Source organism: Anguilla anguilla, chromosome 19 (genome assembly GCF_013347855.1).
Source record: "Anguilla anguilla isolate fAngAng1 chromosome 19, fAngAng1.pri, whole genome shotgun sequence".
NCBI lineage: Eukaryota > Metazoa > Chordata > Actinopteri > Anguilliformes > Anguillidae > Anguilla > Anguilla anguilla.
The window spans coordinates 2,557,975-2,585,808 of record NC_049219.1 but is presented as its reverse complement, the minus strand read 5'-3'; the positions used below and the strand labels follow the sequence as shown (position 1 = coordinate 2,585,808).

The 27,834-nt window shown below is 42.0% G+C and overlaps 3 protein-coding genes across 4 annotated transcripts in view; all 3 read right to left on the bottom strand.

Annotated features, from left to right (window-relative positions):
- LOC118218904 overlaps positions 1-27,834 on the bottom strand; it is a 284,420-nt gene that overhangs the window by 159,933 nt on the left and 96,653 nt on the right. The gene's annotated exons all lie outside the window — the stretch shown is intronic.
- The window catches only part of LOC118218915 (Bardet-Biedl syndrome 10 protein homolog), an 82,199-nt gene that overhangs the window by 31,269 nt on the left and 23,096 nt on the right, over positions 1-27,834 (bottom strand). The window lies entirely within an intron of this gene.
- LOC118218907 (NACHT, LRR and PYD domains-containing protein 3-like) overlaps positions 1-27,834 on the bottom strand; it is a 38,130-nt gene that overhangs the window by 2,980 nt on the left and 7,316 nt on the right. The window contains exons 3-7 of the mRNA XM_035401658.1: positions 27,475-27,544; positions 25,772-26,111; positions 23,024-24,857; positions 8,502-8,675; positions 3,179-3,352 (exon numbers count right to left, since the gene is read on the bottom strand). Of these exons, the coding sequence (XP_035257549.1) occupies positions 3,179-3,352; positions 8,502-8,675; positions 23,024-24,857; positions 25,772-26,111; positions 27,475-27,544 (2,592 nt within the window). The remainder of the gene's footprint in view (positions 1-3,178; positions 3,353-8,501; positions 8,676-23,023; positions 24,858-25,771; positions 26,112-27,474; positions 27,545-27,834) is intronic.

The window sequence follows — 27,834 nt, the reverse complement described above, 5'->3', positions numbered from 1 at the left end:
TTGGCCTAAAATAAACGGGGAAAAAAACAAAACCCAGCGGTGAAGCGGTGATCAGCTTGACTCTGCGGTGGACGTGACGTGATTGCGTTACCACGGTAATGCAGTAACCGCGGCAGCTCTAGTTTGCCGGCCACTGACCTGTGTTCAAAGCCTCTCTAACTACTCTGAGAACACTGTCCTCTAGCTGCGCTTCTCGCAGGTCTTCTCGGGTGAACTGTTCTAGCTGACCCAAATTGAGATGAGTTGCAAAAGCATACAGCTCAGGAACACCTTCTGCTGGAACACCTAGTTTGTCTGCCAAGTGCACATCACTGTCACTAGACTCCTGCACATGCACACGACCACAAATCGCCTTCACATCACCCTGTGAAAGGTTTCTCCACGTCTCAGTGTCCAGTTTCGGGAAAGCAAATCAGCCTCAACATTGACCTTCCCAGGGCGATATTTTACTTCAAAATCGTATGTGGCTAGGGCAGCAAGCCACCTATGCCCTGTAGCATTAAGTCTCCCTGTCGTCAACACATTATTGCGTTTCCACGGTAATGAAGTAACCGCGGTAGCTCTAGTGTAAGTATGGATTTCATTAGAGTGCAGAGCAGGTAATGAATAATGGGGATGGATGAAGACTGCAATATATGACAGAAGTGAATCCAGAAGTCGGTGGAAACCTGGCAAATGAACCTCAATACAGCTCAATGTAAAGTTCTACATGTGGGAAATAAAAACATCAGGCTAGATTACTTTATGGTAAATGGACTGCATTTATTTAGCGCTTTTATCCGAAGCACTTTTGCCAGAGCAGTTAGGGGTTAGGTGTCTTGCTCAAGGACACTTTGACATGCCCAGGGCGGGGTTTGAACCGGCAACCTGCCGACTGCCAGACAATCTCTCTTACCTCCTGAGCCATGTCGCCCCAACTTCGGGAAGAACGATTTTGGAATGTGCTCAATTTTGGGAGTAATAGTTGATCAAATCCTTTCAGGTTCTAGGCACTGTGCTGTTGCAGTAAAAAAGCCAACAGGATGCTGGGATAGTAGTGAGTATAAATCAAGGCTCCAGAGTGCAAACATTTTGGTTGAACATGCGACCAAAAATCTGTCAAGTGCGACTAAACATTTTCATTGGTCGCACCGGTGCACCTGACATTTAGCAGGTCTGTCTGTGTGTGTGTAGCGTTATTTTTTTTCCCCACCCGCATTCTGCGAAGACCCGCCCCTACTCTGCCTCTGATTGGCTCTGACCCTGATATTCTTCTTCGCTGAATGCGGGTGGGGAAAAAAATAAGGCATGTGTGTATTAGTGATGTGCGGATCGCAGTTATATCCGCGGGCACCACGGTTAATCTGCGGATCGGGTGGGCCGAGTCATAAAAATTAACATTCTGATTAATAGCGGATGGGTTGCGGGTGGGTGAAATAATACATCATTAATGAGGAAAATATTAATTACATTCTCTAAAATGTGAACATATTTTAAGCTTCATTTTTCGTCAGGCGTGAATTAGCAGACTAGACTCTCGTTGCGCCAATTGCGGCGTCCATTTGTCTTAAGCAGCAATGGAGGCAAAAAAGATCTGAGAGAAAATTTAAAAAGGAGAATTAAAAAAGGAAGGGCAGAAAAGTTCCGTGTGGGAGCGATTTAGTGAATGACGAGTCAAGTGCTGGGTATGTCATATGCAACAGCTGCGAAATAATGAGAAATAGCGGTAATGTGTGATCGGGTGCGGGTCTCTAAATCGGAGAAAATAATTTGTTCGGGTGGGTGGCGGGTGGATGATTTATGCGTACATGTGGATTCGGATGACGTCAGAGCCGATCCGCGCATCACTAGTGTGTATGTGTGAAACCGCGCCCTGTACTCCTCCGGGAGCAGCGCACACTTTTATTTGAGTTATTTGAGTTTGATTTATTTATTTGAGTTTGTCAAGCACTTTAAACATCAGCACTTATTAAGTTTATTTTTTAAACAATTGAGGTTATTGCCATTTCTTGTTTGTGCTGTGATTTAAATAAAGAAAAAACATTTATCTGCACCTTTATTCCTGTTTACAATCATTTACATAATGTGTTAAGAAATTACCAATGTGTATGGGAACTGACAAAAAGGTAACACTTAAAATGTATTATAACGGTGCCAAAAGGCGCGGTGAAAAATTTTGGGTCTAACTAAATTATGTGCTGCTGCACCTAAATGAAAAAGTTAGGCGCACCAGTGCATCCAATGTAAAAAGTTAGTCTGGAGCCCTGTAAATCCAAGGAAGTTATACTTATTTTATACAATATCTTTGTCAGACCACACTTAGAGAACTGTGTGCAGTTCTGGGGACTGTACTACAAGAAAGATATAGAGGATCTGGAAAAGGTTGAAATAAGGGAAACCAAACTGGTTCCTGGTATGAAAGATAAAAGTTTTGAGGAAAGACTTCAGATGCTTAACTTCTTCAAGCTTAGTAAAAGTAGACTCAGGGTTATTTGATTCAGTCTTTTAAAAGGGGATCAACAAAGTGAACTACAAGAGATTCTTCAGGTTCAGCTCTGTTAGTATGACGAGGGGGCATAAAAGGAAATTAGCAAAAGGTAAATTCCGCACCGACGTTAGGAAGTATTTTTTCACACAGAGAGTAGTCACTGTGTAGAATAGCTTGTCGCATGTCATGTAGTAGAGACAGAAACTCTGGGGGTTGTCAAGACCGGGCTTGATACGATGCTGGATACTATCTAGTTTGTAGGTAAACCTAGCACTAGTGGTAGGTAGTAAAACGGTGAGCATGTCGGGCTGAATGGCCTATTCTCGTCATTATGTTATGTTATGTTATTTTTGTTATGTTATGATCGATGTGAAACATATTACTGTACTGAAGTGGTCAATATTTTACAATGTCAATCATGCATCCAGCATTCAGTCATCACCTGTGACCTGATACTACAGACTCTACTGAAAACTTACATTCTGGTCAAGAACCACAAACCAGGCAACACTAAGACTCACGAGGGTTTATCCTGCTTTTCTTTGTTGTGCTAAAGCAGTTAGAAGAGAGGGATGAGAACAATGTGGACAAAAAAGAATGCTGGTGGACATAGGAGTAAACAGACAGAAAGCACTTTATATATTTCACTGCACAGAGCCATAATCACTAATTCTATTTAGTTAAGGTCACAGAGTACAGAGCACTACTCACCCCAGTGTCTGTAGTTTACAGTTTGGGCTCATCAGTCCAGCACAGAGCAGCTTCACTCCTGAATCTCCCAGGCTATTGTAGCTGAGGTCCAGTTCTCTCAGGGGTGAGTTTGATGACTGGAGAGCTGAGGCCACAATTTCACAGGACATTTCTGTGAGGTCACAGCTGTTCAGTCTGCAAAAAAGAGTTGATATATTATTGTATTTTTAAATAGCGCAATATCCTGTAAAATGTGATATGTACAATGTTACAGTAATCATGTTGAGTAATGAAGATTGATACTGAGGATCTGCAGATATCCACCCCACACTTGCTGCAGCTGTGCGTCAGCTGAACTTACTGTAAGAGGCCCTCTTTGTCAGTTCTGTTCTTTCCTAACACAGCAAGGTCTATTACAGGATCCAGAAGAAGCCATAGGGAGATGACAGACCAGCAGGTTGAAGGAACCATGTCTTTCCCCCTCTTATTGTAGCTTTCCCCATTGCATACTTTCACAATTAATAAGAGCTTTTCTCCTCTTTCTGCCCTTGCATGTCCTCTTCCCGTGTGTCCTCAATAGGATGATCTTAGCAGGGTGATCTACACCAGATCTTTTCAACTTAATCCAGTTATGCAAAGCAAGTTTTACCCATCTATGCCTCAGTGTTGTTTCTCCCATCTCATTAGTAATGCATTAATTGGTGTTGTTCCAAGTGCCACAAAGCATATCCTCAAAGCTCTTGCCTGTTTAACATGTGATGCCAGGAAGGGAATTGGGGTGCTGTCCACCAGGGGGCAGCATCAGCCCTACAGACAGGTATAGCTGCAGCTGTGGTTCATTGCAATCACATCAGCTGTGGCCCATTACCTACTCATGGGCTCTATAAGAGGCCTAGCTTCCAGGCCAAGGGGAGGGTGCTTTTAGATGGTGTTTGGGAGCTGGGCTATGGACAGTATGGTGGGTTGGTGCCAGTTTTGTTTGGAGCAGCTAAAGGTGCATATAATAACCCTGTGCTCTATATAGCAGTGAGGAGTCTCCTTGTGTTCGTGCTATATAATGACTCTGTGCCCTATATAGCAGTGAGGAGTCTCCTTGTGTTCCTGCTATATAATGACCCAGTGCTCTATTTAGCAGTGAGGAGTCTCCTTGTGTTTCTGCTATATAATGACCCTGTGCACCCTCTACCCCCTGCCTAGCAAGATAAGTAAAGGCAACTGCTGTAGAATTTAAATGTTCTGAAATCCAGACTTTAGCTTTGGATTGGAACCACAGAAAAGTGACAAAACTAAGTGATGTAACATTGCACCTAAACAGCAGCTTGCATGTTGATCAGATTGACACACTTCCCGAAGATGTACACACATACCCTATCGCCCAATAGTTGATTTACCAACAGTAATAATATCAGATTTTGTGCTCAATATCTTCAGAAACGCCACAACCCTGTAGCACACACAGGTGTGTAATGTGAAGGAGTACAACTCATCTTCATCACAAGGTCAGCATGAGAAAGAGAGTGGGGTATAAGTTAGAGCTGCCGCGGTATTGATTTTTTCCTTACCGCAAAAATTAGCGAAGTTATTCAAACCGTTGCGGAAACCGCCATTAAAAAATAATAATTTAAACCTCCAGCTACGATTTCATTTTTTACTTTCAAGTACATTTCTGGAATGGCTGTTTCCGAGAAATAGGTTCTGCCCGGCAGTTCATACTGCTTGTCGAAGGACTGAAGCATAGCTCGGAATGATGGCTTTCCTACAGTCCAGAAGGGCACCATCTCCACAACCAAATACTTTGTTACAGTTGTTGTAAGTGCTCGCCACTTGCTGCTGTCCCGATTGTATTTAGTCACTCTGGCAAATGCCTCTGAGACTCCTAACTGACGTAGTGCCGAGCCAGTATGTCCCGAGGTAGATGGGGTGCCTTTCATTGCATCGTATAACGGACGATGAGTGGTCCTAAGATACGATGCTAGATTTGTCCTGTTTCCTCGCATGACCTTGATTTTCTTGCTACAAATGCGGCACACTGCCTCATCCAAATTCTTTGGCTTTCCATCTTCATCGGGCTCAAAGCCAAAATGTTCCCAAATAGGAGAAGTAACGTTGGGTTTCGCTACAAGATCCATGTTTTTAGCCTAATTTGAAGCGAAAGCTTTCCGTAGCCAACAGTTGCAAAGCACGTTCTGGGTGACACTTTCTCCGATCAGAACGTTAACTGCGCAACTGTGAGTGAAAACTTTCGAACACCTGGAGTGAAGAAAATAGACTACACAATAATAATTATAATTATTTTTAAAATTGCATTGCATTTATTTCAGATCACATAACTTTTACAAGCAAAAATTGGAACATAAACAATTGGCCTAAAATAAACTGGGAAAAAAACAAAACCCAGCGGTGAAGCGGTGATCAGCTTGACTCTGCGGTGGACGTGACGTGATTGCGTTACCACGGTAATGCAGTAACCACGGCAGCTCTAGTTTGCCGGCCACTGACCTGTGTTCAAAGCCTCTCTAACTACTCTGAGAACACTGTCCTCCAGCTGCGCTTCTCGCAAGTCTTCTTGGGTGAACTGTTCTAGCTGACCCAAATTGAGATGAGTTGCAAAAGCATACAGCTCAGGAACACCTTCTGCTGGAACACCTAGTTTGTCTGCCAAGTGCACATCACTGTCACTAGACTCCTGGACATGCACACGACCACAAATCGCCTTCACATCACCCTGTGAAAGGTTTCTCCATGTCTCAGTGTCCAGTTTCGGGAAAGCAAATCAGCCTCAACATTGACCTTCTCAGGGCGATATTTTACTTCAAAATCGTATGTGGCTAGGGCAGCAAGCGACCTATGCCCTGTAGCATTAAGTTTCCCTGTCGTCAACACGTGATTGCGTTTCCGCGGTAATGCAGTAACCACGGTAGCTCTAGTGTAAGTATGGATTTCATTAGACTGCAGAGCTGGTAGTGAATAATGGGGATGGATGAAGACTGCAATATGTGACAGAAAGTGAATCCAGAAGTCGGTGGAAACCTGGCAAATGAAACTCAATAAAGCTAAATGTAAAGTTCTACATGTGGGAAATAATAACACAAGGCTAGATTGCTTTATGGGAGGAACGACATTGGAATGTGCTCAATTTTGGGAGTAATAGTTGATCAAAACCTTTCAGGTTCTAGGCACTGTGCTGTTGCAGTAAAAAAGCCAACAGGATGCTGGGATAGTAGTGAGTATACATCAAGGCTCCAGAGTGCGACCATTTTGGTTGAACATGCGACCAAAAATCTGTCAAGTGCGACTAAACATTTTCATTAGTCACACCGGTGCACCTGACATTCAGCAGGTCTGTCTGTGTTTGTGTAGTGTAGCATTATTTTTTTTACCCACCCGCATTCTGCGAAGACCCGCCCCTACTCTGCCTCTGATTGGCTCTGACCCTGATATTCTTCTTCGCTGATTGCGGGTGGGGAAATAAATAAGGCACGTGTGTATTAGTGATGTGCGGATGGCAGTTATATCCGCGGGCACCACAGTTAATCTGCGGATCGGGCGGGTCGAGTCATAAAAATTAACATTCTGATTAATAGCGGATGGGTTGTAGGTGGGTGAAATAATACATCATTAATGAGGAAAATATTAATTACATTCTCTAAAATGTAATATTATATTATATAATATTATATATTTTAATCTTCATTTTTCGTCAGGCGTGAATTAGCAGACTAGACTCTCGTTGCGCCAATTGCGGCGTCCACTTGTCTTAAGCAGCAATGGAGGAAAAAAAGATCTGAGAGAAAATTTAAAAAAGGAGAATTAAAAAAAGGAAGGGCAGAAAAGTTCCATGTGGGCGCAATTTAGTGAAATAAATAACCATGACGAGTCAAGTGCTGGGTATGTCATATGCAACAGCTGCGAAATAATGAGAAATAGCGGTAATGTGTGATCGGGTGCGGGTCTCTAAATTGGAGAAAATAATTTGTTCGGGTGGGTGGCGGGTGGATGATTTATGCGTACACGTGGATTCGGATGACGTCAGAGCCGATCCGCGCATCACTAGTGTGTATGTGTGAAACCGCGCCCTGTACTCCTCCGGGAGCAGCGCACACTTTTATTTGAGTTATTAGAGTTTGATTTATTTATTTGAGTTTGTCAAGCACTTTAAACATCAGCACTTTTTAAGTTTATTTTTTAAACAATTGAGGTTATTGCCATTTCTTGTTTGTGCTGTCATTTAAATAAAGAAAAAACATTTATCTGCCCTTTATTCCTGTTTACAATCATTTACATAATGTGTTAAGAAATTACCCATGTGTATGGAAACTGACAAAAAAGGTAACACTTAAAATGTATTATTACGGCGCCAAAAGGCGCGGTGAAAATTTTTGGGTCTAACTAAATTATGTGCTGGTGCACCTAAATGAAAAAGTTAGGCGCACCAGTGCATCCAATGTAAAAAGTTAGTCTGGAGCCCTGTAAATCCAAGGAAGTTATACTTATTTTATACAATACCTTTGTCAGACCACACTTACAGAATTGTGTGCAGTTCTGGGGACTGTACTACAAGAAAGATAAAAGTTTTGAGGAAAGACTTCAGATGCTTAACTTCTTCAAGCTTAGTAAAGTAGACTCAGGGTTATTTGATTCAGTCTTTTAAATTCATAAAGGGGATCAACAAAGTGAACTACAAGAGATTCTTCAGGTTCAGCTCTGTTAGTATGACGAGGGGGCATAAAAGGAAATTAGCAAAAGGTAAATTCCACACCGACGTTAGGAAGTATTTTTCACACAGAGAGTAGTCACTGTGTAGAATAGCTTGGCGCATGTCATGTAGTAGAGGCAGAAACTCTGGGGGTTGTCAAGACCGGGCTTGATACGATGCTGGATACTATCTAGTTTGTAGGTAAACCTAGCACTAGTGGTAGGTAGTAAAACGGTGAGCATGTCGGGCTGAATGGCCTATTCTCATCATTATGTTATGTTATGTCATTTTTGTTATGTTATGATCGACTTGAAACATATTACTGAACTGAAGTGGTCCATATTTCACAATGTCAATCATGCATTCAGCATTCAGTCATCACCTGTGACCTGATACTACAGACTCCACTGAAAACATTCTGGTCAAGAACCACAAACCTGGCAACCCTAAGACTCATGAGGGTTTATCCTGCTTTTCTTTGTTGTGCTAGAGCAGTTAGAAGAGAGGGATGAGAACAATGTGGACAAAGAAAGAATGCTGGTGGACATAGGAGTAAACAGAGAGAAAGCACTTCATATATTTCACTGCACAGAGCCATAATCACTCATTCTATTTAGTTAAGGTCACACAGTACACAGCACTACTCACCCCAGTCTCTGTAGTTTACAGTTTGGACTCATCAGTGCAGCACAGAGCAGCTTCACTCCTGAATCTCCCAGGTTATTGTTGCTGAGGTCCAGATCTCTCAGGGGTGAGTTTGATGACTGGAGAGCAGAGGCCACAATTTCACAGGACATCTCTGTGAGGTCACAGCCGTTCAGTCTGCAAAAGAGAGTTGATATATTATTGTATTTTTAAATAGAGCAATATCCTGTAAAATGTGATATGTGCAATGTTACAGTAATCATGTTGAGTGATGAAGAGTGATACTGAGGATCTGCAGATATCCACCCCACACTTGCTGCAGCTGTGCTTCAGCTGAACTTACTGTAAGAGGCCCTCTGTGTCAGTTCTGTTCTTTCCTAATACAGCTAGGTCTATTACAGGATCCAGAAGATGCCATGGGGAGATGACAGACCAGCAGGTTGAAGGAGCCATGTCTTTTCCCCTCTTATTGTAGCTTTCCCCATTGCATACTTGCACAATTAATAAGAGCATTTCTCCTCTTTCTGCCCTTGCATGTCCACTTCCCATGTGTCCTCAATAGGATGCTTAGCAGGGTGATCTACACTAGATCATTTAAACTTAATCCAGTTATGCACAGCAAGTTTTACCCATCTATGCCTCAGTGGTATTTCTTCCATGTCATTAGTAATGCATTAATTGGTGTTGTTCTGAGTGCCCCACAGCATATCCTCAAAGCTCTTGCCTGTTTAACATGTGATGCCAGGAAGTGAATTGGGGTGCTGTCCACCAGGGGGCAGCATCGGCCCTACAGACGGGTATAGCTGCAGCTGTGGTTCATTGCAATCACATCAGCTGTGGCCCATTACCTAATCATGGGCTCTATAAGAGGCCTATCTTCCAGGCCTAGGGGAGGGTGTTTTTAGATGGTGTTTGGGAGCTGGGCTATGGACAGTATGGTGGGTTGGTGCCAGTTTTGTTTGGAGCAGCTAAAGGTGCATATAATAACCCTGTGCTCTATATAGCACAGTAGTGGATTCTCCTTGTGTTCCTGCTATATAATGACCCTGTGCTCTATATAGCAGTGAGGAGTCTCCTTGTGTTCCTGCTATATAATGACCCTGTGCTCTATATAGCAGTGAGGAGTCTCCTTGTGTTCCTGCTATATAATGACCCAGTGCTCTATTTAGCAGTAAGGAGTCTACTTGTGTTTCTGCTATATAATGACCCTGTGCAACCTCTACCCTCTGCCTAGCAAGATAAGTAAAGCCAACTGCTGTAGAATTTAAATGTTCTGAAATCCAGACTTTAGCTTTGGATTGGAACCACAGAAGAGTGACAAAACTAAGTGATGCAACATTGCACCTAAACAGCAGTTTGCATGTTGATCAGATTGACACTCTTCCCTAAGATGTACACACATACCCTATCGACCAATAGTTGATTTACCAACAGTAATAATATCTGATTTATGCTCAATATCTTCAGAAACGCCACAACCCTGTAGCACACACAGGTGTGTAATGTGAATGAGTACAACTCATCTTCATCACAAGGTCAGCATGAGAAAGAGAGTGGGGTATAAGTTAGAGCTGCCGCGGTATTGATTTATTTCCTTACCGCAAAAATTAGCGAAGCCATTCAAACCGTTGCGGTAACCGCCATAAAAAATTATAATTTAAACCTCCAGCTACGATTTCATTGTTTACTTTCAAGTACATTTCTGGAATGGCTGTTTCCGAAAAATAGGTTCCTGCCGGCAGTTCATACTGCTTGTCGAAGGACTGAAGCATAGCTCGGAATGATGGCTTTCCTACAGTCCGGAAGGGCACCATCTCCACAACCAAATACTTTGTTACAGTTGTTGTAAGTGCTCGCCACTTGTTGCTGTCCCGGTTGTATTTAGTCACTCTGGCAAATGCCTCTGAGACTCCTAACTGACGTAGTACCGAGCCGGTACCTCCCGAGGTAGAAGGGGTGCATTTCATTGCATCGTATAACGGACGATGAGTGGTCCTAAGATGCGATGCTAGATTTGTCCTGTTTCCTCGCATGACGTTGATTTTCTTGCTGCAAATGCGGCACACTGACTCATCCAAATTCTTTGGCTTCCCATCTTCATCGGGCTCAAAGCCAAAATGTTCCCAAACAGGAGAAGTAACGTTGGGTTTCGCTACACGATCCATGTTTTTAGCCTAATTAGAAGCAAAAACGTTCCGTAGCCAACAGTTCCAAAGCACGTTCTGGGTGACACATTCTCTGATCAGAACGTTAACTGCGCAACTGTGAGTGGAAACTTTTGAACACATGGCGTGAAGAAAATAGGCTACACAATTATAATTATTTTAAAAATAGCATTGCATTTATTTCAGATCACAACTTTTACGAGTAAAATTGGAACATAAACAATTGGCCTAAAAAAAACAGGAAAAAACAAAACCCAGCGGTGATCAGCTTGACTCTGCAGTGGACGTGACGTGATTGCGTTACCACGGTAATGCAGTAACCGCGGCAGCTCTAGTTTGCCGGCCACTGACCTGTGTTCAAAGCCTCTCTAACTACTCTGAGAACACTGTCCTCTAGCTGCGCTTCTTGCAAGTCTTCTCGGGTAAACTGTTCTAGCTGACCCAAACTGAGATGAGTTGCAAAAGCATACAGCTCAGGAACACCTTCTGCTGGAACACCTAGTTTGTCTGCCAAGTGCACATCACTGTCATTAGACTCCTGCACATGCACACGACCACAAATCGCCTTCACATCACCCTGTGAAAGGTTTCTCCACATCTCAGTGTCCAGTTTCGGGAAAGAAAATCAGCCTCAACATTGACCTTCTCAGGGCGATATTTTACTTCAAAATAGTATGTGGCTAAGGCAGCAAGCCACCTATGCCCTGTAGCATTAAGACTCCCTGTCGTCAACATGTTATTGCGTTTCCGCGGTAATGCAGTAACCGCGGTAGCTCTAGTGTAAGCATGGATTTCATTAGAGTGCAGAGCAGGTAGTGAATAATGGGGATGGATGAAGACTGCAATATATGACAGAAGTGAATCCAGAAGTCGGTGGAAACCTGGCAAATGAAACTCAATACAGCTCAATGTAAAGTTCTACATGTGGGAAATAAAAACATCAGGCTAGATTACTTTATGGTAAATGGACTGCATTTATATAGCTCTTTTATCCAAAGCACTTTACAATTGATGCCTCTCATTCGCCAGAGCAGTTAGGGGTTAGGTGTCTTGCTCAAGGACACTTCGACACGCCCAGGGTGGGGTTTGAACCGGCAACCCGCCGACTGCCAGACAATCTCTCTTACCTCCTGAGCCATGTCGCCCCAACTTCGGGAAGAACGACTTTGGAATGTGCTCAATTTTGGGAGTAATAGTTGATCAAAACCTTTCAGGTTCCAGGCACTGTGCTGTTGCAGTAAAAAAGCCAACAGGATGCTGGGATAGTAGTGAGTATAAATCAAGGCTCCAGAGTGCGACCATTTTGGTTGAACATGCGACCAAAAATCTGTCAAGTGCGACTAAACATTTTCATTGGTCGCACCGGTGCACCTGACATTTAGCAGGTCTGTCTGTGTGTGAGTGTAGTGTTATTTTTTTTCCCACCCACATTCTGCGAAGACCCGCCTCTACTCTGCCTCTGATTGGCTCTGACCCTGATATTCTTCTTCGCTGAATGCGGGTGGGTAAAAAAATAAGGCATGTGTGTATTAGTGATGTGCGGATCGCAGTTATATCCGCGGGCACCACGGTTAATCTGCGGATCGGGCGGGCCGAGTCATAAAAATTAACATTCTGATTAATAGCGGATGGGTTACGGGTGGGTGAAATAATACATAATTAATGAGGAAAATATTAATTACATTCTCTAAAATGTGAACATATTTTAAGCTTCATTTTTTGTCAGGCGGGAATTAGCAGACTAGACTCTCGTTGCGCCAATTGCGGCGTCCATTTGTCTTAAGCAGCAATGGAGGCAAAAAAGATCAGAGAGAAAATTAAAAAAAGAATTAAAAAAGGAAGGACAGAAAAGTTCAGTGTGGGAGCGATTTAGTGAATGACGAGTCAGGTGCTGGGTATGTCATATGCAACAGCTGCGAAATAATGAGAAATAGCGGTAATGTGTAATCGGGTGCGGGTCTCTAAATCGGAGAAAATAATTAGTTCGGGTGGATGGCGGGTGGATGATTTATGCGTACATGTGGATTCGGATGACGTCAGAGCTGATCCGCGCATCACTAGTGTGTGTGTGTGAAACCGCGCCCTGTACTCCTCCGGGAGCAGCGCACACTTTTATTTGAGTTATTTGAGTTTGATTTATTTATTTGAGTTTGTCAAGAACTTTAAACGTCAGCAGTTTTTAAGTTTATTTTTTAAACAATTGAGGTTATTGCGATTTCTTGTTTGTGCTGTGATTTAAATAAAGAAAAAACATTTATCTGCACCTTTATTCCTGTTTACAATCATTTACATAATGTGTTAAGAAATTACAAATGTGTATGGGAACTGACAAAAAAGGTAACACTTAACACACATTTGTATTATTACGGCACCAAAAGGCGCGGTGAAAAATTTTGGGTCTAACTAAATTATGTGCTGCTGCACCTGAATGAAAAAGTTAGGCGCACCAGTGCATCCAATGTAAAAAGTTAGTCTGGAGCCCTGTAAATCCAAGGAAGTTATACTTATTTTATACAATACCTTTGTCAGACCACACTTAGTGAATTGTGTGCAGTTCTGGGGACTGTACTACAAGAAAGATACAGAGGATCTGGAAAAGGTTTGAAAGAAGGGAAACCAAATTGGTTCCTGGTATGAAAGATAAACGTTTTGAGGAAAGACTTCAGATGCTTAACTTCTTCAAGCTTAGTAAAAGTAGACTCAGGGTAATTTGATTGAGTCTTTTAAATTCATAAAGGGGATCAACAAAGTGAACTACAAGAGATTCTTCAGGTTCAGCTCTGTTAGTATGACGAGGGGGCATAAAAGGAAATTAGCAAAAGGTAAATTCCGCACCGACGTTAGGAAGTATTTTTTCACACAGAGAGTAGTCACTGTGTAGAATAGCTTGGCGCATGTCATGTAGTAGAGGCAGAAACTCTGGGGGTTGTCAAGATCGGGCTTGATACGATGCTGGATACTATCTAGTTTGTAGGTAAACCAAGCACTAGTGGTAGGTAGGAAAACGGCGAGCATGTCGGGCTGAATGGCCTATTCTCATCATTATGTTATGTTATGTCATTTTTGTTATGTTATGTTATTTTTTTATGTTATGATCGACGTGAAACATATTACTGTACTGAAGTGGTCAATATTTTACAATGTCAATCATGCAAGTATTTGCAAGTATTTTTTCACACAAAGAGTAGTCACTGAGTAGAATAGCTTGGCAAGTCATGCAGTAGAGGCAGAAACTCTGGGGGTTGTCAAGACCAGGCTTGATATCAAATTCATTTGTATAGCGTATTTTACAGCAGTACTCACAATACGCTTTACAGTCAAACCTGGCCTAAACCCCCACAGGAGCAAGCCTAAGGCCACAGTGGCAAGGAAAAACTCCCTGTGGCAGATGGGAAGAGACCTCAGAAGGAATCAGGCGCAAGGGGAAACCCATCCTCCTCTGATCGGCTCAGGGTGCCGACTGGTGACCAACATGTCACTCAGTTTTACAGAGTTTATGACCATATGGTGCTGGATACTATCTAGTTTGTAGGTAAACCAAGCACTAGTGGTAGGAAGGAAAATGGTGAGCATGTCATGCTGAATGGCCTATTCTCGTCATTATGTTATGTTATGTTATTTTTGTTATGATAGACGTGAAACATTACTGTACTGAAGTGGTCAATATTTTACAATCATATCAATCATGCATTCAGCATTCCGTCATCACCTGTGACCTGATACTACAGACTCTACTGAAAACTTACATTCTGGTCAAGAACCACAAACCTGGCAACACTAAGACTCATGAGGGTTTATCCTGCTTTTCTTTGTTGTGCTAAAGCAGTTAGAAGAGAGGGATGAGAACAATGAGGACAAAGAAAGAATGCTGGTGGACATAGGAGTAAACAGAGAGAAAGCACTTCATATATTTCACTGCAAAGAGCCATAATCACTCATTCTATTTAGTTAAGGTCACACAGTACACAGCACTACTCACCCCAGTCTCTGTAGTTTACAGTCTGGACTCATCAGTGCAGCACAGAGCAGCTTCACTCCTGAATCTCCCAGGTTATTGTAGCTGAGGTCCAGATCTCTCAGGGGTGAGTTTGATGACTGGAGAGCAGAGGCCACAATTTCACAGGACTTCTCTGTGAGGCCACAGCAGTTCAGTCTGCAAAAAAGAGTTGATATATTATTGTATTTTTAAATAGTGCAACATCCTGTAAAATGTGATATGTGCAATGTTACAGTAATCATGTTGAGTGATGAAGATTGATATTGAGGATCTGCAGATATCCACCCCACACTTTCTGCAGCTGTGCTTCAGCTGAACTTACTGTAAGAGGCCCTCTGTGTCAATTCTGTTCTGTCCTAATACAGCTAGGTCTATTACAGGATCCAGAAGAAGCCATGGGGAGATCACAGACCAGCAGGTTGAAGAGCCATGTCTTTTCCCCTCTTATTGTAGCTTTCTCCATTGCATACTTGCACAATTAATAAGAGCTTTTCTCCTCTTTCTGCCCTTGCATGTCCACTTCCCATGTGTCCCATAGGATGCTTAGCAAGGTGATCTATACCAGATCTTTTCAACTTAATCCAGTTATGCAAAGCAAGTTTTATCCATCTATGCCTCAGTGGTATTTCTCCCATCTCATTAGTAATGCATTAATTGGTGCTGTTCCAAGTGCCACAAAGCATATCCTCAAAGCTCTTGCCTGTTTAACATGTGATGCCAGGAAGGGAATTGGGGTGCTGTCCACCAGGGGGCAGCATCGGCCCTACAGAGAGGTATTGCTGCAGCTGTGGCCCATTACCTAACCATGGGCTCTATAAAAGGCCTAGCTTCCAGGCCTAGGGGAGGGTGCTTTTAGATTGTGTTTGGGAGCTTGGCTATGGACAGTATGGTGGGTTGGTGCCAGTTTTGTTTGGAGCAGCTAAAGATGCATATAATGACCCAGTGCTCTATATAGCAGTGAGGACTCTCCTTGTGTTTCTGCTATATAATGACCCTGTGCTCTATTTAGCAGCGAGGAGTCTCCTTGTGTTTCTGCTATATAATGACCCTGTGCTCTATTTAGCAGCGAGGAGTCTCCTTGTGTTTCTGCTATATAATGACCCTGTGCAACCTCTACTCTCTGCCTAGCAAGATAGCCTAAGTAAAGCCAACTGCTGTTGATTTTAAATGTTCTGAAATCCAGACTTTAGTTTTGGATTGGAACCACAAAAGAGCGACAAAACTAAGTGATGTAACATTGCACCTAAACAGCAGCTTGCATGTTGATCAGATTGACACTCTTCCCGAAGATGTACACACGTACCCTATCGCCCAATAGTTGATTTACTAACAGTAATAATATCTGATTTTATGCTCAATATCTTCAGAAACGCCACAACCCTGTAGCACACACAGGTGTGTAATGTGAAGGAGTACAACTCATCTTCATCACAAGGTCAGCATGAGAAAGAGAGTGGGGTATAAGTTAGAGCTGCCGCGGTATTGATTTATTTCCTTACCGCAAAAATTAGCGAAGCCATTCAAACCGTTGCGGTAACCGCCATAAAAAAATTATAATTTAAACCTCCGGCTACGATTTCGTTTTTTACTTTCAAGTACATTTCTGGAATGGCTGTTTCTGAGAAATAGGTTCTGCCCGGCAGTTCATACTGCTTGTCGAAGGACTGAAGCATAGCTCGGAATGATGGCTTTCCTACAGTCCGGAAGGGCACCATCTCCACAACCAAATACTTTGTTACAGTTGTTGCAAGTGCTCGCCACTTGTTGCTGTCCCGGTTGTATTTAGTCACTCTGGCAAATGCCTCTGAGACTCCTAACTGACGTAGTACCGAGCCGGTACCTCCCGAGGTAGATGGGGTGCATTTCATTGCATCGTATAACGGACGATGAGTGGTCCTAAGATGAGATGCTAGATCTGTCCTGTTTCCTCACATGACGTTGATTTTCTTGCTGCAAATGCGGCACACTGCCTCATCCAAATTCTTTGGCTTTCCATCTTCATCGGGCTCAAAGCCAAAATGTTCCCAAACAGGAGAAGTAACGTTGGGTTTCGCTACAAGATCCATGTTTTTAGCCTAATTTGAAGCGAAAACTTTCCGTTGCATTGCATTTATTTCAGATCACATAACTTTTACAAGTAAAAATTGGAACATAAACAATTGGCCTATAATAAACAGGAAAAAAACAAAACCCAGCGGTGAAGCGGTGATCAGCTTGACTCTGCGGTGGATGTGACGTGATTGCGTTACCACGGTAATGCAGTAACCGCGGCAGCTCTAGTTTGCCGGCCACTGACCTGTGTTCAAAGCCTCTCTAACTACTCTGAGAACACTGTCCTCTAGCTGCGCTTCTCGCAAGTCTTCTCGGGTGAACTGTTCTAGCTGACCCGAATTGAAATGAGTTGCAAAAGCATACAGCTCAGGAACACCATCTGCTGGAACACCTAGTTTGTCTGCCAAGTGCACGTCACCCTGTGAAAGGTTTCTCTACGTCTCAGTGTCCTGTTCAATCCAGTTTCGGGAAAGCAAATCAGCCTCAACATTGACCTTCTCACGGCGATATTTTACTTCAAAATCGTACGTGGCTAGGGCAGCAAGCCACCTATGCCCTGTAGCATTAAGTTTCCCTGTCGTCAACACGTGATTGCGTTTCCGCGGTAATGCAGTAACCGCGGTAGCTCTAGTGTAAGTATGGATTTCATTAGAGTGCAGAGCAGGTAGTGAATAATGGGGATGGATGAAGACTGCAATATGTGACAGAAGTGAATCCAGAAGTCGGTGAAAACCTGGAAAATGAAACTCAATACAGCTAAATGTAAAGTTCTACATGTGGGGAAAAAAAAACATCAGGCTAGATTACTTTATGGGAGGAACGACATTGGAATGTGCTCAATTTTGGGAGTAATAGTTGATCAAAACCTTTCAGGTTCTAGGCACTGTGCTGTTGCAGTAAAAAAGCCAACAGGATGCTCGGATAGTACTGAGTATAAAGGAATATAAAAAGTATTTTTTCACACAAAGAGTAGTCACTGAGTAGAATAGCTTGGCAAGTCATGCAGTAGAGGCAGAAACTCTGGGGGCTGTCAAGACCAGGCTTGATATCAAATTCATTTGTATAGCGTATTTTACAGCAGTACTCACAATACGCTTTACAGTCAAACCTGGCCTAAACCCCCACAGGAGCAAGCCTAAGGCCACAGTGGCAAGGAAAAACTCCCTGTGGCAGATGGGAAGAAACCTCAGAAGGAATCAGGCGCAAGGGGAAACCCATCCTCCTCTGATCGGCTCAGGGTGCCGACTGGTGACCAACATGTCACTCAGTTTTACAGAGTTTATGACCATATGGTGCTGGATACTATCTAGTTTGTAGGTAAACCAAGCACTAGTGGTAGGAAGGAAAATGGCGAGCATGTCGTGCTGAATGGCCTATTCTCGTCATTATGTTATGTTATGTTATTTTTGTTATGATAGATGTGAAACATTACTGTACTGAAGTGGTCAATATTTTACAATCATATCAATCATGCATTCAGCATTCCGTCATCACCTGTGACCTGATACTACAGACTCCACTGAAAACTTACATTCTGGTCAGAAACCATAAACCTGGAAACCCTATATTTCACTGCACAGAGCCATGATCACCAATTCTATTTAGTTCACTAAGGTCACACAGTGCACAGCACTACTCACCCCAGTGTCTGTAGTTTACAGTTTTGGCTCATCAGTCCAGCATAGAGCAGCTTCACTCCTGAATCTCCCAGGTTATTATAGCTGAGGTCCAGATCTCTTAGGGGTGAGTTTGATGACTGAAGAGCAGAGGCCACAATTTCACAGGACGTCTCTGTAAGGTCACAGCTGTTAAGTCTGAAAGGAGAGTTTATATATTATTGTATGATTAAATATCGCAATATCCTGTAAAATCTGATATGTGCAATGTAACAGTAATCACATTGAGTGATGAAGAGTGATATTGAGGATTTAAAGTTACTGATGCTCTGAGGAAAATGACTTTGCTACACTCTCCAACTGCAGCACTTTGGGCCTGAGAATTAGACGTCCTGTTGGACAGAACTGTGACAGTTCTACAGATTAAATTCTTACCCAAATGGCCCCCTTTCTTCTGACATTTGGCACAGATACAACCAAAAGTAAAGATGCAAGAAAGAACACGCATCTTTCAGGGTGGATAGTGAGTTAGGCTCTGCTTCTTTATTTTTGCTGGTAACTGTGAGAAACTTCCCACAGCATTGCAAGCCAATACACGGCAAAAGCCAGATTCACTTTAGAAACAGGAATGCAAAAAAGCGATCTGTTCACATGTAACCAGGTACTATAGTGCAGTCTGTCTGTTTTGCTGAGGTTATATATAACCATGTAGTGCAGTCTGTCTGTTTTGCTGGTGTTACATATAACCAGGTAGTGAAACCAAAGCTATGTAAGAACTTTTAATGATGCCTTTGAGTTCATTTTGTTGGAATAGTGATACATTTGATGGTGCTATCCAAGGAGACACCATTTAGCTTTTTCCAGGCTTTAGGAAACTTCAGAACCTTGTACAGGCCAGACTTTAGCCTGAGATAAGCCACAGAATTACCTCAAAAACAGGCACTTTAACAGTCCCCTGAGAAGACCTCACCCTGACACCCATTATATCCTACAATTCCTCTACCTTCCTGTCTTCACTCTGTCTACAGGCACTATTGGATTCTGGGTCAGCCTACACCAGAATAAAGCAGAGACCAGGGTGGCACTACTGGCCTTGTAACATGGTGCATTTACTGCCTGACCTAATCTCACAATACAGTAACACAAACATTTCATTCATAACCACACTTGCCTCCCCCAAACCAAACCCAGCATTAAATTAATCATAATTTTGAAAAAAAAAATCTCATTTTCTTGAACAATATAAGTACAGACGGAGCAGGCTCTCTCTGGTCATCTCCCACTCACAAATTATCTATGCATGGACTAGGGATAAAAGGGGGATTCTTCCCCCCTTTTGAAAAACATGGATTTGATTCAATCAACATTTGTCCTTAACTGACTGACATTTAAAAGGAGGGATTCTTTTTTCTACACAAACACAGTTCAAACTACTTTACCAAACTGAGTTAGATAAGAATAAGTGTAACACTTGTGTTTACTTGTCCAAGTCAAAGTTAAGGACAAATGTTAGTTCAATAAAGACCATAGGGGTGTTTGTATGGCTAATCTGCAAAAAATCAGACCTTGTTATTCTACTAATAATGCGGCTGACCAAACTCAGCTAAAAATTGGATTAATTCATATCAGATCACTAGCCCCTAAGGCAACTCTTGTAAATTAATTAATTACTGATCACCAAGTTGAAATCTTATGTGTAACTGAAACTTGGCTTAAAACTGTATATTGCCTTAAATGAATCCACCCCTCCTGGCTACAGCTATACTCACATTCCCCGTCTGACGGGTCGTGGCGGTGGTGTTGCTGCTGTATATCATTTTCATTTTTTTGCTACTTTGAAATCCGGCTTCAAATGTAACTTTTTTGAAGTGCTTGTTCTCAGTTTTGCACATCCAGACAAAAAAGCAGTCCGTTTTATCCTTGCAATTGTATACAGGCCACCAGGGCCATACAGTGGCTTTTTACTTGAGTTTGCTGATTTCCTTTCCAGCCTGGTTGTTAATTCAGATAAAGTAGCAATTGTAGGGGACTTCAATATTCACATGGATAGTGAAAGTGATCCTCTCAGATCAGCACTCTTGTCTATCACTGAATCTATTGGCTTCGATCAACATATACATCAGTCCACACATTCTCATAAACATACTGTTGATCTGGTCTTAACTTATGATACAGAAATAGCAAATATAGCAGTTATGCCTAAAAACCCTGTGCTATCAGACCATTATTTAATTACTTTCCAACTTTCACAAGTCTGTCATATGTCACCAGATCCTTCATTCTACCTTATCTGTAAGCTTTCCTCCAGGACTGCAGATGCTTTTATTAATGAGCTCCCAGGCTCATTTGTGCACTGTGGGGATTTTCTTGGCTCCCACCCAAACACATACAAAAATGCAAGCATTAGCTCAATTGATCAGCTGACAGACAACATAAATTACATACTTTCCAGAACCCTGGATACTATCGCACCTCTTAAGAAGAGGAAAGTCCGCTATAAGAAATTAGCACCCTGGTACAATGACCATACTCGTGCTCTCAAACAAGCTTCATGCCAACTTGAGCACAAATGGCGTTCTACTAAATTGCAGGTATTCCTCCAGGACTGGAAAGACAGTCTACTACCTTATAAACATGCCCTCTCCACAGCATGTTCCTCATACTTCTCTACTTTAATAGATGAAAATAGAAACAGTCCTAGGCACCTGTTTAACACTGTTGCCAGACTGACCAAGAATCAAGTTGATCCATGTGCCTCAATATCATTTAGTAGCAATGACTTCATGAATTTCTTTGATGACAAAATTATAAAAAGTCAGGGGCAAGATTCAAAGTTCTCCTACCACCCCTTATATAGGGTCTGCTCTTCCGTCCGCACAACGCATGGATGCAGAATCTTCAGAAGAATCTTCAGAAAGACGGGCGGCCTATCTGAACTCTTTTGCTCCAATAGATCTCATGGAGTTTAATGCCATAGTTAATTCCTAAAAATCTTCTACTTCACTTCTAGACCCTATCCCTACGAAGCTTTTCAAGGAGCTATTACCAGTGATTGGAACACCAATGTTACATATTGTCAATGTGTCTTTAGCATCTGGACACATACCACAGACTCTTAAACAACTCTTTGCAGCCATCAAACCCCTTCTTAAGAAGCCAAACTTGGATGTGAATGACCTGTCTAACTACAGGCTTATCTCGAACCTCCTTTTCTTTCTAAAATACTAGAAAAGGCCATTTCAAAACAACTTGGTTCATTTTTGCACTCCAATCATATATTGGAAGTTTTTCAATCTGGTTTTAGACCCCCTCACAGCACTGAAACAGCCCTGGTCAAAGTACTCAATGACCTACTCCTCGCTTCCGACCATGGCTGCATCTCTGTACCTGTGCTTTTAGACTTAAGTGCAGTATTTGACACAGTTGATCACCTCATCCCCCTGGATAGACTTGAAAATCTTGCAGGCCTCCTTGGACGGGCACTCTCTTGGTTCAGGGTTGCTTTTCATCACTTGAGAAACATTTAAAAAATTCAGAAAATACTGTCCTTACATGATGCAGAAAAGCTAGTTCATGCTTTTGTAACTTCAAGATTATATTACTGCAATGCTCTTTTGTCTGGATGTGCAAATTCCTATCTGAAAGGGCTCCAGTTAATTCAAAATGCAGCAGCTCGTATTCTCACTAGAACAAGGAGATTCGAGCACATCAGCCCAGCGTTAGCATCGCTTCACTGGTTGCCAGTTAAATTCCGAATAGACTATAAGATACTACTTCTTACCTTTAAGGCCTTACATGGGCTTGCCCCTTTGTACTTAAATGATTTACTTCTTCCTTATATTCCCTCACAAACACTCTGTTATTGTTATTCCTACAATATCTAAAAGTACCATAGGTGGTAGAGCCTTCTCCTATCGTGCTCCCCTCCTGTGGAACAAGTTTCCTGCCCATGTTCGGGGCGCAGACACTATCACCTTATTTAAAGCTAGGCTCAAAACATATATTTTTAGTCTCTTATATTTGAGAGGCAGGAGTGGGTGGCAGGCATAGCTATAGAGTCTCTGGTAGACTGAGCGGTTAGTGCTGTCACTGGATCATCATTGGTAGTGCTGTGTTAAGCTGAACTGGTCATGGTCTGGCGATGACTGTCTCAAGCCTGCCAGCTGGGCACCCCCGCCTCCTGCCACTGTGGATTTTCCATAACAAACAGGTGCCTGCCCGTGGCAGATGGGTTCCCCCTCTGAGTCCCCTATTTTCCGTGTCTGTCTAATTTTGTGTAAAGGAAGTGTAGCTTGTATTTTTTTATTTGATGGGGAATATGTTCGTCTTAATACTGTAACATACTATACGTCACTTCATTTAAATCTGCGAGTTGCATGTTTGGACCATTATTGATCCATCACATTGGTTTGCCTAACAAGGAATTCATGATGTATTTAATAACTGGTATCTTTAATGATAATATGTAAATGAAATCTAATAAAATACATTTTACATGTTGGATAAGTGAGTTTTTACATTTGATGCTACTTCTGTATTCATTAAATGAGGGCACAATCTGTTAAAATAGCTTGACTCAAAAATCATAATTCTCACTTGCCTGACAATTTTATTGTATTCTATTTTCACTTTAACTATGAAGTGTTTATAAAAACATGCTGTCATTATCTACTTTAATTATTACATCATACTCACATGGCCTTCCTGCAGTGCCTGACTACTGGTACCAGCCTCTGATAACCTGCTGCTGATGTTTTGTAGGTCGTCAAGTCTAACTCATCCAGGATCTCCTCTGACATCAGTAACATAAAGGCCAGGGCTGAACATTGGTGTGGTTCCAGCTTTTCATTAGAGAGTTTTCCTGATCTCTGGAAATTCTTGATTTCCTCCACTAGAGAGTTGTCATTCAGTTCATTGAGACAGTGGAACAGATTGATGGTCCTCTCTGCTGAAGATTCTTTTTTGATCATCTCCTTTATGTACAATACTGTTTTCTCAATGCTCTCTGATCTGCTTCCTGTCTGTGTCTGTGGAACTGGTACAGGTGATCTGCTTCCTGTGTGTGTCAGTATTCCTCCTAATAGAGTCTGAATGGAGTCCAGAGAGAGGCCTAGAAGGAATCTGAGGAAAAGGTCCAGGTGTCCATTCTTACTCTCTAAGGCCTGATCCACTGCAGTCCTGTGTAACTCAGACAGCTGCACTCTGACTCTGCGTCTGCGAGGTTTTGATTGTTCTGCTCTGAGTACATTTCTGTTCTTATTCACACATGAATGAAACACAAACAAGGCAGCCAGATACTCCTGAATGCTCAGATGCACAAAGCAGTAGACCTTCTCCTCACCCAACCCACACTCCTCTTTAAAGATCTCTGTGCACACCCCAGAGTACACTGAAGCTTCACTGACATCAATGCCCATCTCTCTCAGGTCCTCTTCATAGAATATCAGATTGCCCCTTTTCAGCTGTAGTAAAGCCAGCTGCCCCAGTTTCAGGATGATTTCTGTATTTGATGCTGACATTTTCTTAGAGGTTGTCTCATTGGTGCCAGGATACTTCTCATTCTTCACATTAGTCTGAATGAGCAGGAAGTGTGTGTACATTTCAGTCAGAGTTTTGGGCAGGTCTCCACTCACTTTATCCAACATTGTCTCCAGAACAGTAGCAGAAATCCAGCAGAAGACTGGTATGTGACACATGATGTAGAGACTCCTGGATGACTTTATGTGTGAGATAATTCTGCTGGCCTTGTTCTGATCTCTGATTCTCTTCGTGAAGTACTCCTCCTTCTGTGGGTCATTGAATCCTCGTACCTCTGTCACCTGGTGGACGCACTCAGGAGGGATCTGATTGGCTGCTGCTGGTCGGGAGGTGATCCAGAGGAGGGCAGAGGGAAGCAGATTCCCCTTAATGAGGTTGGTCAGCAGCACATCCACTGATGATGACTCCGTTATATCACAGCATATCTCATTGCTTTGGAAATTTAGAGGAAGTCGACACTCATCCAGACCATCAAAGATGAACACAACTTTGACTTCATCACCTTCAAAACTTTTGATCTCTTTCAGTTGTGGATAGTATTGCTGCAGAAGTTTCATGAGACTAAATTCTCTCTCCTTTTTCAGATTCAGATCTCGGAAAGGAAGAGTGAAGATGAAATCAATGTCCTGATTGGCTTTTCCATCTGCCCAGTCCAGAATGAACTTCTGCACAGAGACGGTTTTCCCAATGCCAGCGATGCCCTTTGTAAGCACAGTTCTGATTGGTTTCTCTTGTCCAGGTGAAGGCTTAAATATGTCATTGCAGATGATTGCAGTCTCATGTGTGGTTTGTCTCGTCGATGCTATCTCAATCTGTCTGATCTCATGTTCATCATTGACCCCCCTACTTCCCCCCTCTGTGATGTAGAGCTCTGTATAGATCTCATTGAGGAGGGTCTGGTGGCCCTGCTTTGCTAAACCTTCAAATATGCATTCAAACCTCTTCTTCAGATGAGTTTTCAGTGCCTGCTGGGCTCTTTCTTTGAATTCATCTGAGGAGAGGAAATATGAGAACCAATGTTTAAAATAACAGAAATAGACAAAAAATACTTATGCAGTTTTCACAATGTTTTACACAGCTCTGAGAGTGTTGCACATTTGTAGCTATACCTATGTAGTTAAATTGTAACTAATTTGGTAACAAGAGGTTATTACTGATTAACGCCAATGTAGGAAACATGGAACAGTTAACAATATTTTTGATTACACATGCGAAACAAGGCCAGCCCTGTTACATCTCTTCTGTTAATATGAAATAATTCTGTATCATGAGGACACATTGTGAAATTAACAGGCAAGGTTTATTTGTTATGTATCATGAAGATATGCCCTATATGCTATAACTGCACCTTCAAGTAAAGTGTTGCCCATACCTCTAGTAGTGTTTCACACTTCTCACAAACTGTTGTACACACAACAATGAAAACATTAAAAGGATTCATTTCCATTTCAACATTCAATTTCTTAATTGTTCATAGTATGTGTCATCTTTATGGTAAATATGGTCTTCATGGGTCATGCAGTAATTTAATTATCTTATAACTATTATGATCGGTGCTCTTTAATCCAGGATAAAACCTCAGGGCAGTCAGTCTGATGGGACAGTGGTTTAGTAACTGGCTTTTGATCCCAAGGCTCCTGGTTTTAAAGTCTTTCGGAAACATTTAATCTCATGTGCATTTGATTGCCCCATTATTACTGCTGGATGCTATATTTGAATTGAAATGCCTTCCTGTACATGTTGTGTGTGATGTTTTTTATATGCAAGACTGTTGATGTAAAACACTATTATCAAAGTGTGAATACTATAAATCAGTACTCTGTTATTTTGTACTCTGTTATATTTGTTGGCTAAACTCATTTCAGCATTCTAATGGCCACAGTAGCAATGAGAGAAAATTCTTACTGTGCTGCTCATCTCTCTCCAGTGGGTCAGTGACATCCTTCTTCTTCATGTTCCTCAGGATATGGAGTGTGATCTTCAGAGACCCCTCAATGCCACAGGTCTCCAGCATCTTCTCAACTATGTACAGGGCTTCAGGATCCTCCTGCTCTCTCTCAGTGCATTCTGGGTAATCAGCAATTTGATGACTCTTGAACAATTCCTTTATCTTCATAAGCTTATCCAGTACAGAAGGATCTTCAGCAAGCCTATGTAAGCATTCTGGGCAAACCTGACTCAGATGGCTCTGAAACAGTTTCAACTTTTCAGTCTTCTTCAGCTTCATCAGAGTGCGCAGGAGAGACTGAAATAAACACATGAAGAGGTGTGCTGTATCAGAGTGAAATAAATACATGAAATGGGTGTGCTATATCAGTGTGAAATAAACACATGAATAGTTTTGCTGTATCAGTGTGTGAAATAAACACATGAAGAGGTGTGCTGTATCAGTGTGAAATAAACACATGAAGAGGTGCTGTATCAGTGTAAAATAAACACGTGAAGTGGGTTGCTGTATCAGAGCCATGGAAACAAAGCCTTGCTTTATTATGGGTGGCAGTGTAGTATAATGGGTGAGGAGCTGGTCTTGTCAGAGATTTGAATCCCAGGTAGGACACTGCTGTTGTACCCTTGAGCAAGGTACTTAACCTGCATTGCTTCAGTTCATATCCAGCTGTATAAAAGGAAGCAATGTAAATGCTGTGTAAAAAGTTGTAGTAAGTCGCTCTGAATAAGAGTGACTGCTAAATGCCTGCAATGTCTCATGTATTTCTCTTGTAGGAAGGCCAGAACAGGAAAAGATACTTTAGAACACAACAAGCAGCAGGTCTAAAGCCTATATTCGAAATGCAGCTTTTGCTCCTGATTTATGTTTTTTAGGGACACTACTTGTGATGAATCACGAATGTCCCTGGAATAATTTAGTTGTTGAGTTGAATTAAGTTTCTCAGTGCAATACATTTTTTAATGCTAACTATACAAACTGAGTGCTGAGTGTCCATTCTACCTGCCCCGGGAGTTTTCCGCAGTGATCACTAGGGCCGTTTACATTCCACCACAAGCGGACACGACGAGGCTTTGTCGGTGTTACATGATGTGCTAAGCGGACTACAGACCAAGCACCCAGACGCTGCCCTCATCGTGGCAGGGGACTTCAACAAGGCAAACCTTAAAAAAGTTATGCCAAACTTTTACCAACACATCAACACTTGCTATGACTGATTTTAGGACTTTTAATAGAACTTACTTTTTTAAACTAATTTGTATTGCTCGTTTAATTTAAATAACTGCTCTTTATATTTGTCTCTCTTTTAATTTGTATTCATATCTTATATTATTTTATACTATTAGTATTATTTATTTATTTTTCTGTATATAATTATTACTGAAGCGTTATGTTGCACAGTCTACAAGGAGTTTGTCGCACCAGTATTTCACTGTATGTATGTATATGCATGTGACAAATAAAGCCTTTGAACTTTAAAACATTCTGTTTGGAGTCATCCACTACCATCGTTTATGGATCCTTAAAATTAATCCGGTCAATCTGTGAGCCAAAGCGGGCCAGAGCACTCTACAACTTTAATAAACCTGATTAGATATTCAATCTGATCGTCTGAAAGTCAGATTAACATAAAATATTGAAATAGAAAAAGAATATATCATGCCTGTTCTGAGGAGGACAGTTTCTCTGAACTCTTCTCTTCTGAACGACTTAAATCCAGTGAGCAGTGAATCCTGTGAATAAATCATGAGACACAACTTAGATAAACTCTTTTACTGCAGCTCTAACTCACAGCACATGGAGACAGAGCTTCCAGTTAAACTCATCCTCTTACTGCAGCTCTAACTCAGAGAACATGGAGACAGAGCTTCCAGTTAAACTCATCCTCTTACTGCAGCTCTAACTCACAGCACATGGAGACAGAGCTTCCAGTTAAACTCATGTTTTTACTGCATTTCTAAGTCACAGCACATGGAGACAGAGCTTCCATTTAAACTCACACTCCAACTGCAGCTCTAAATCA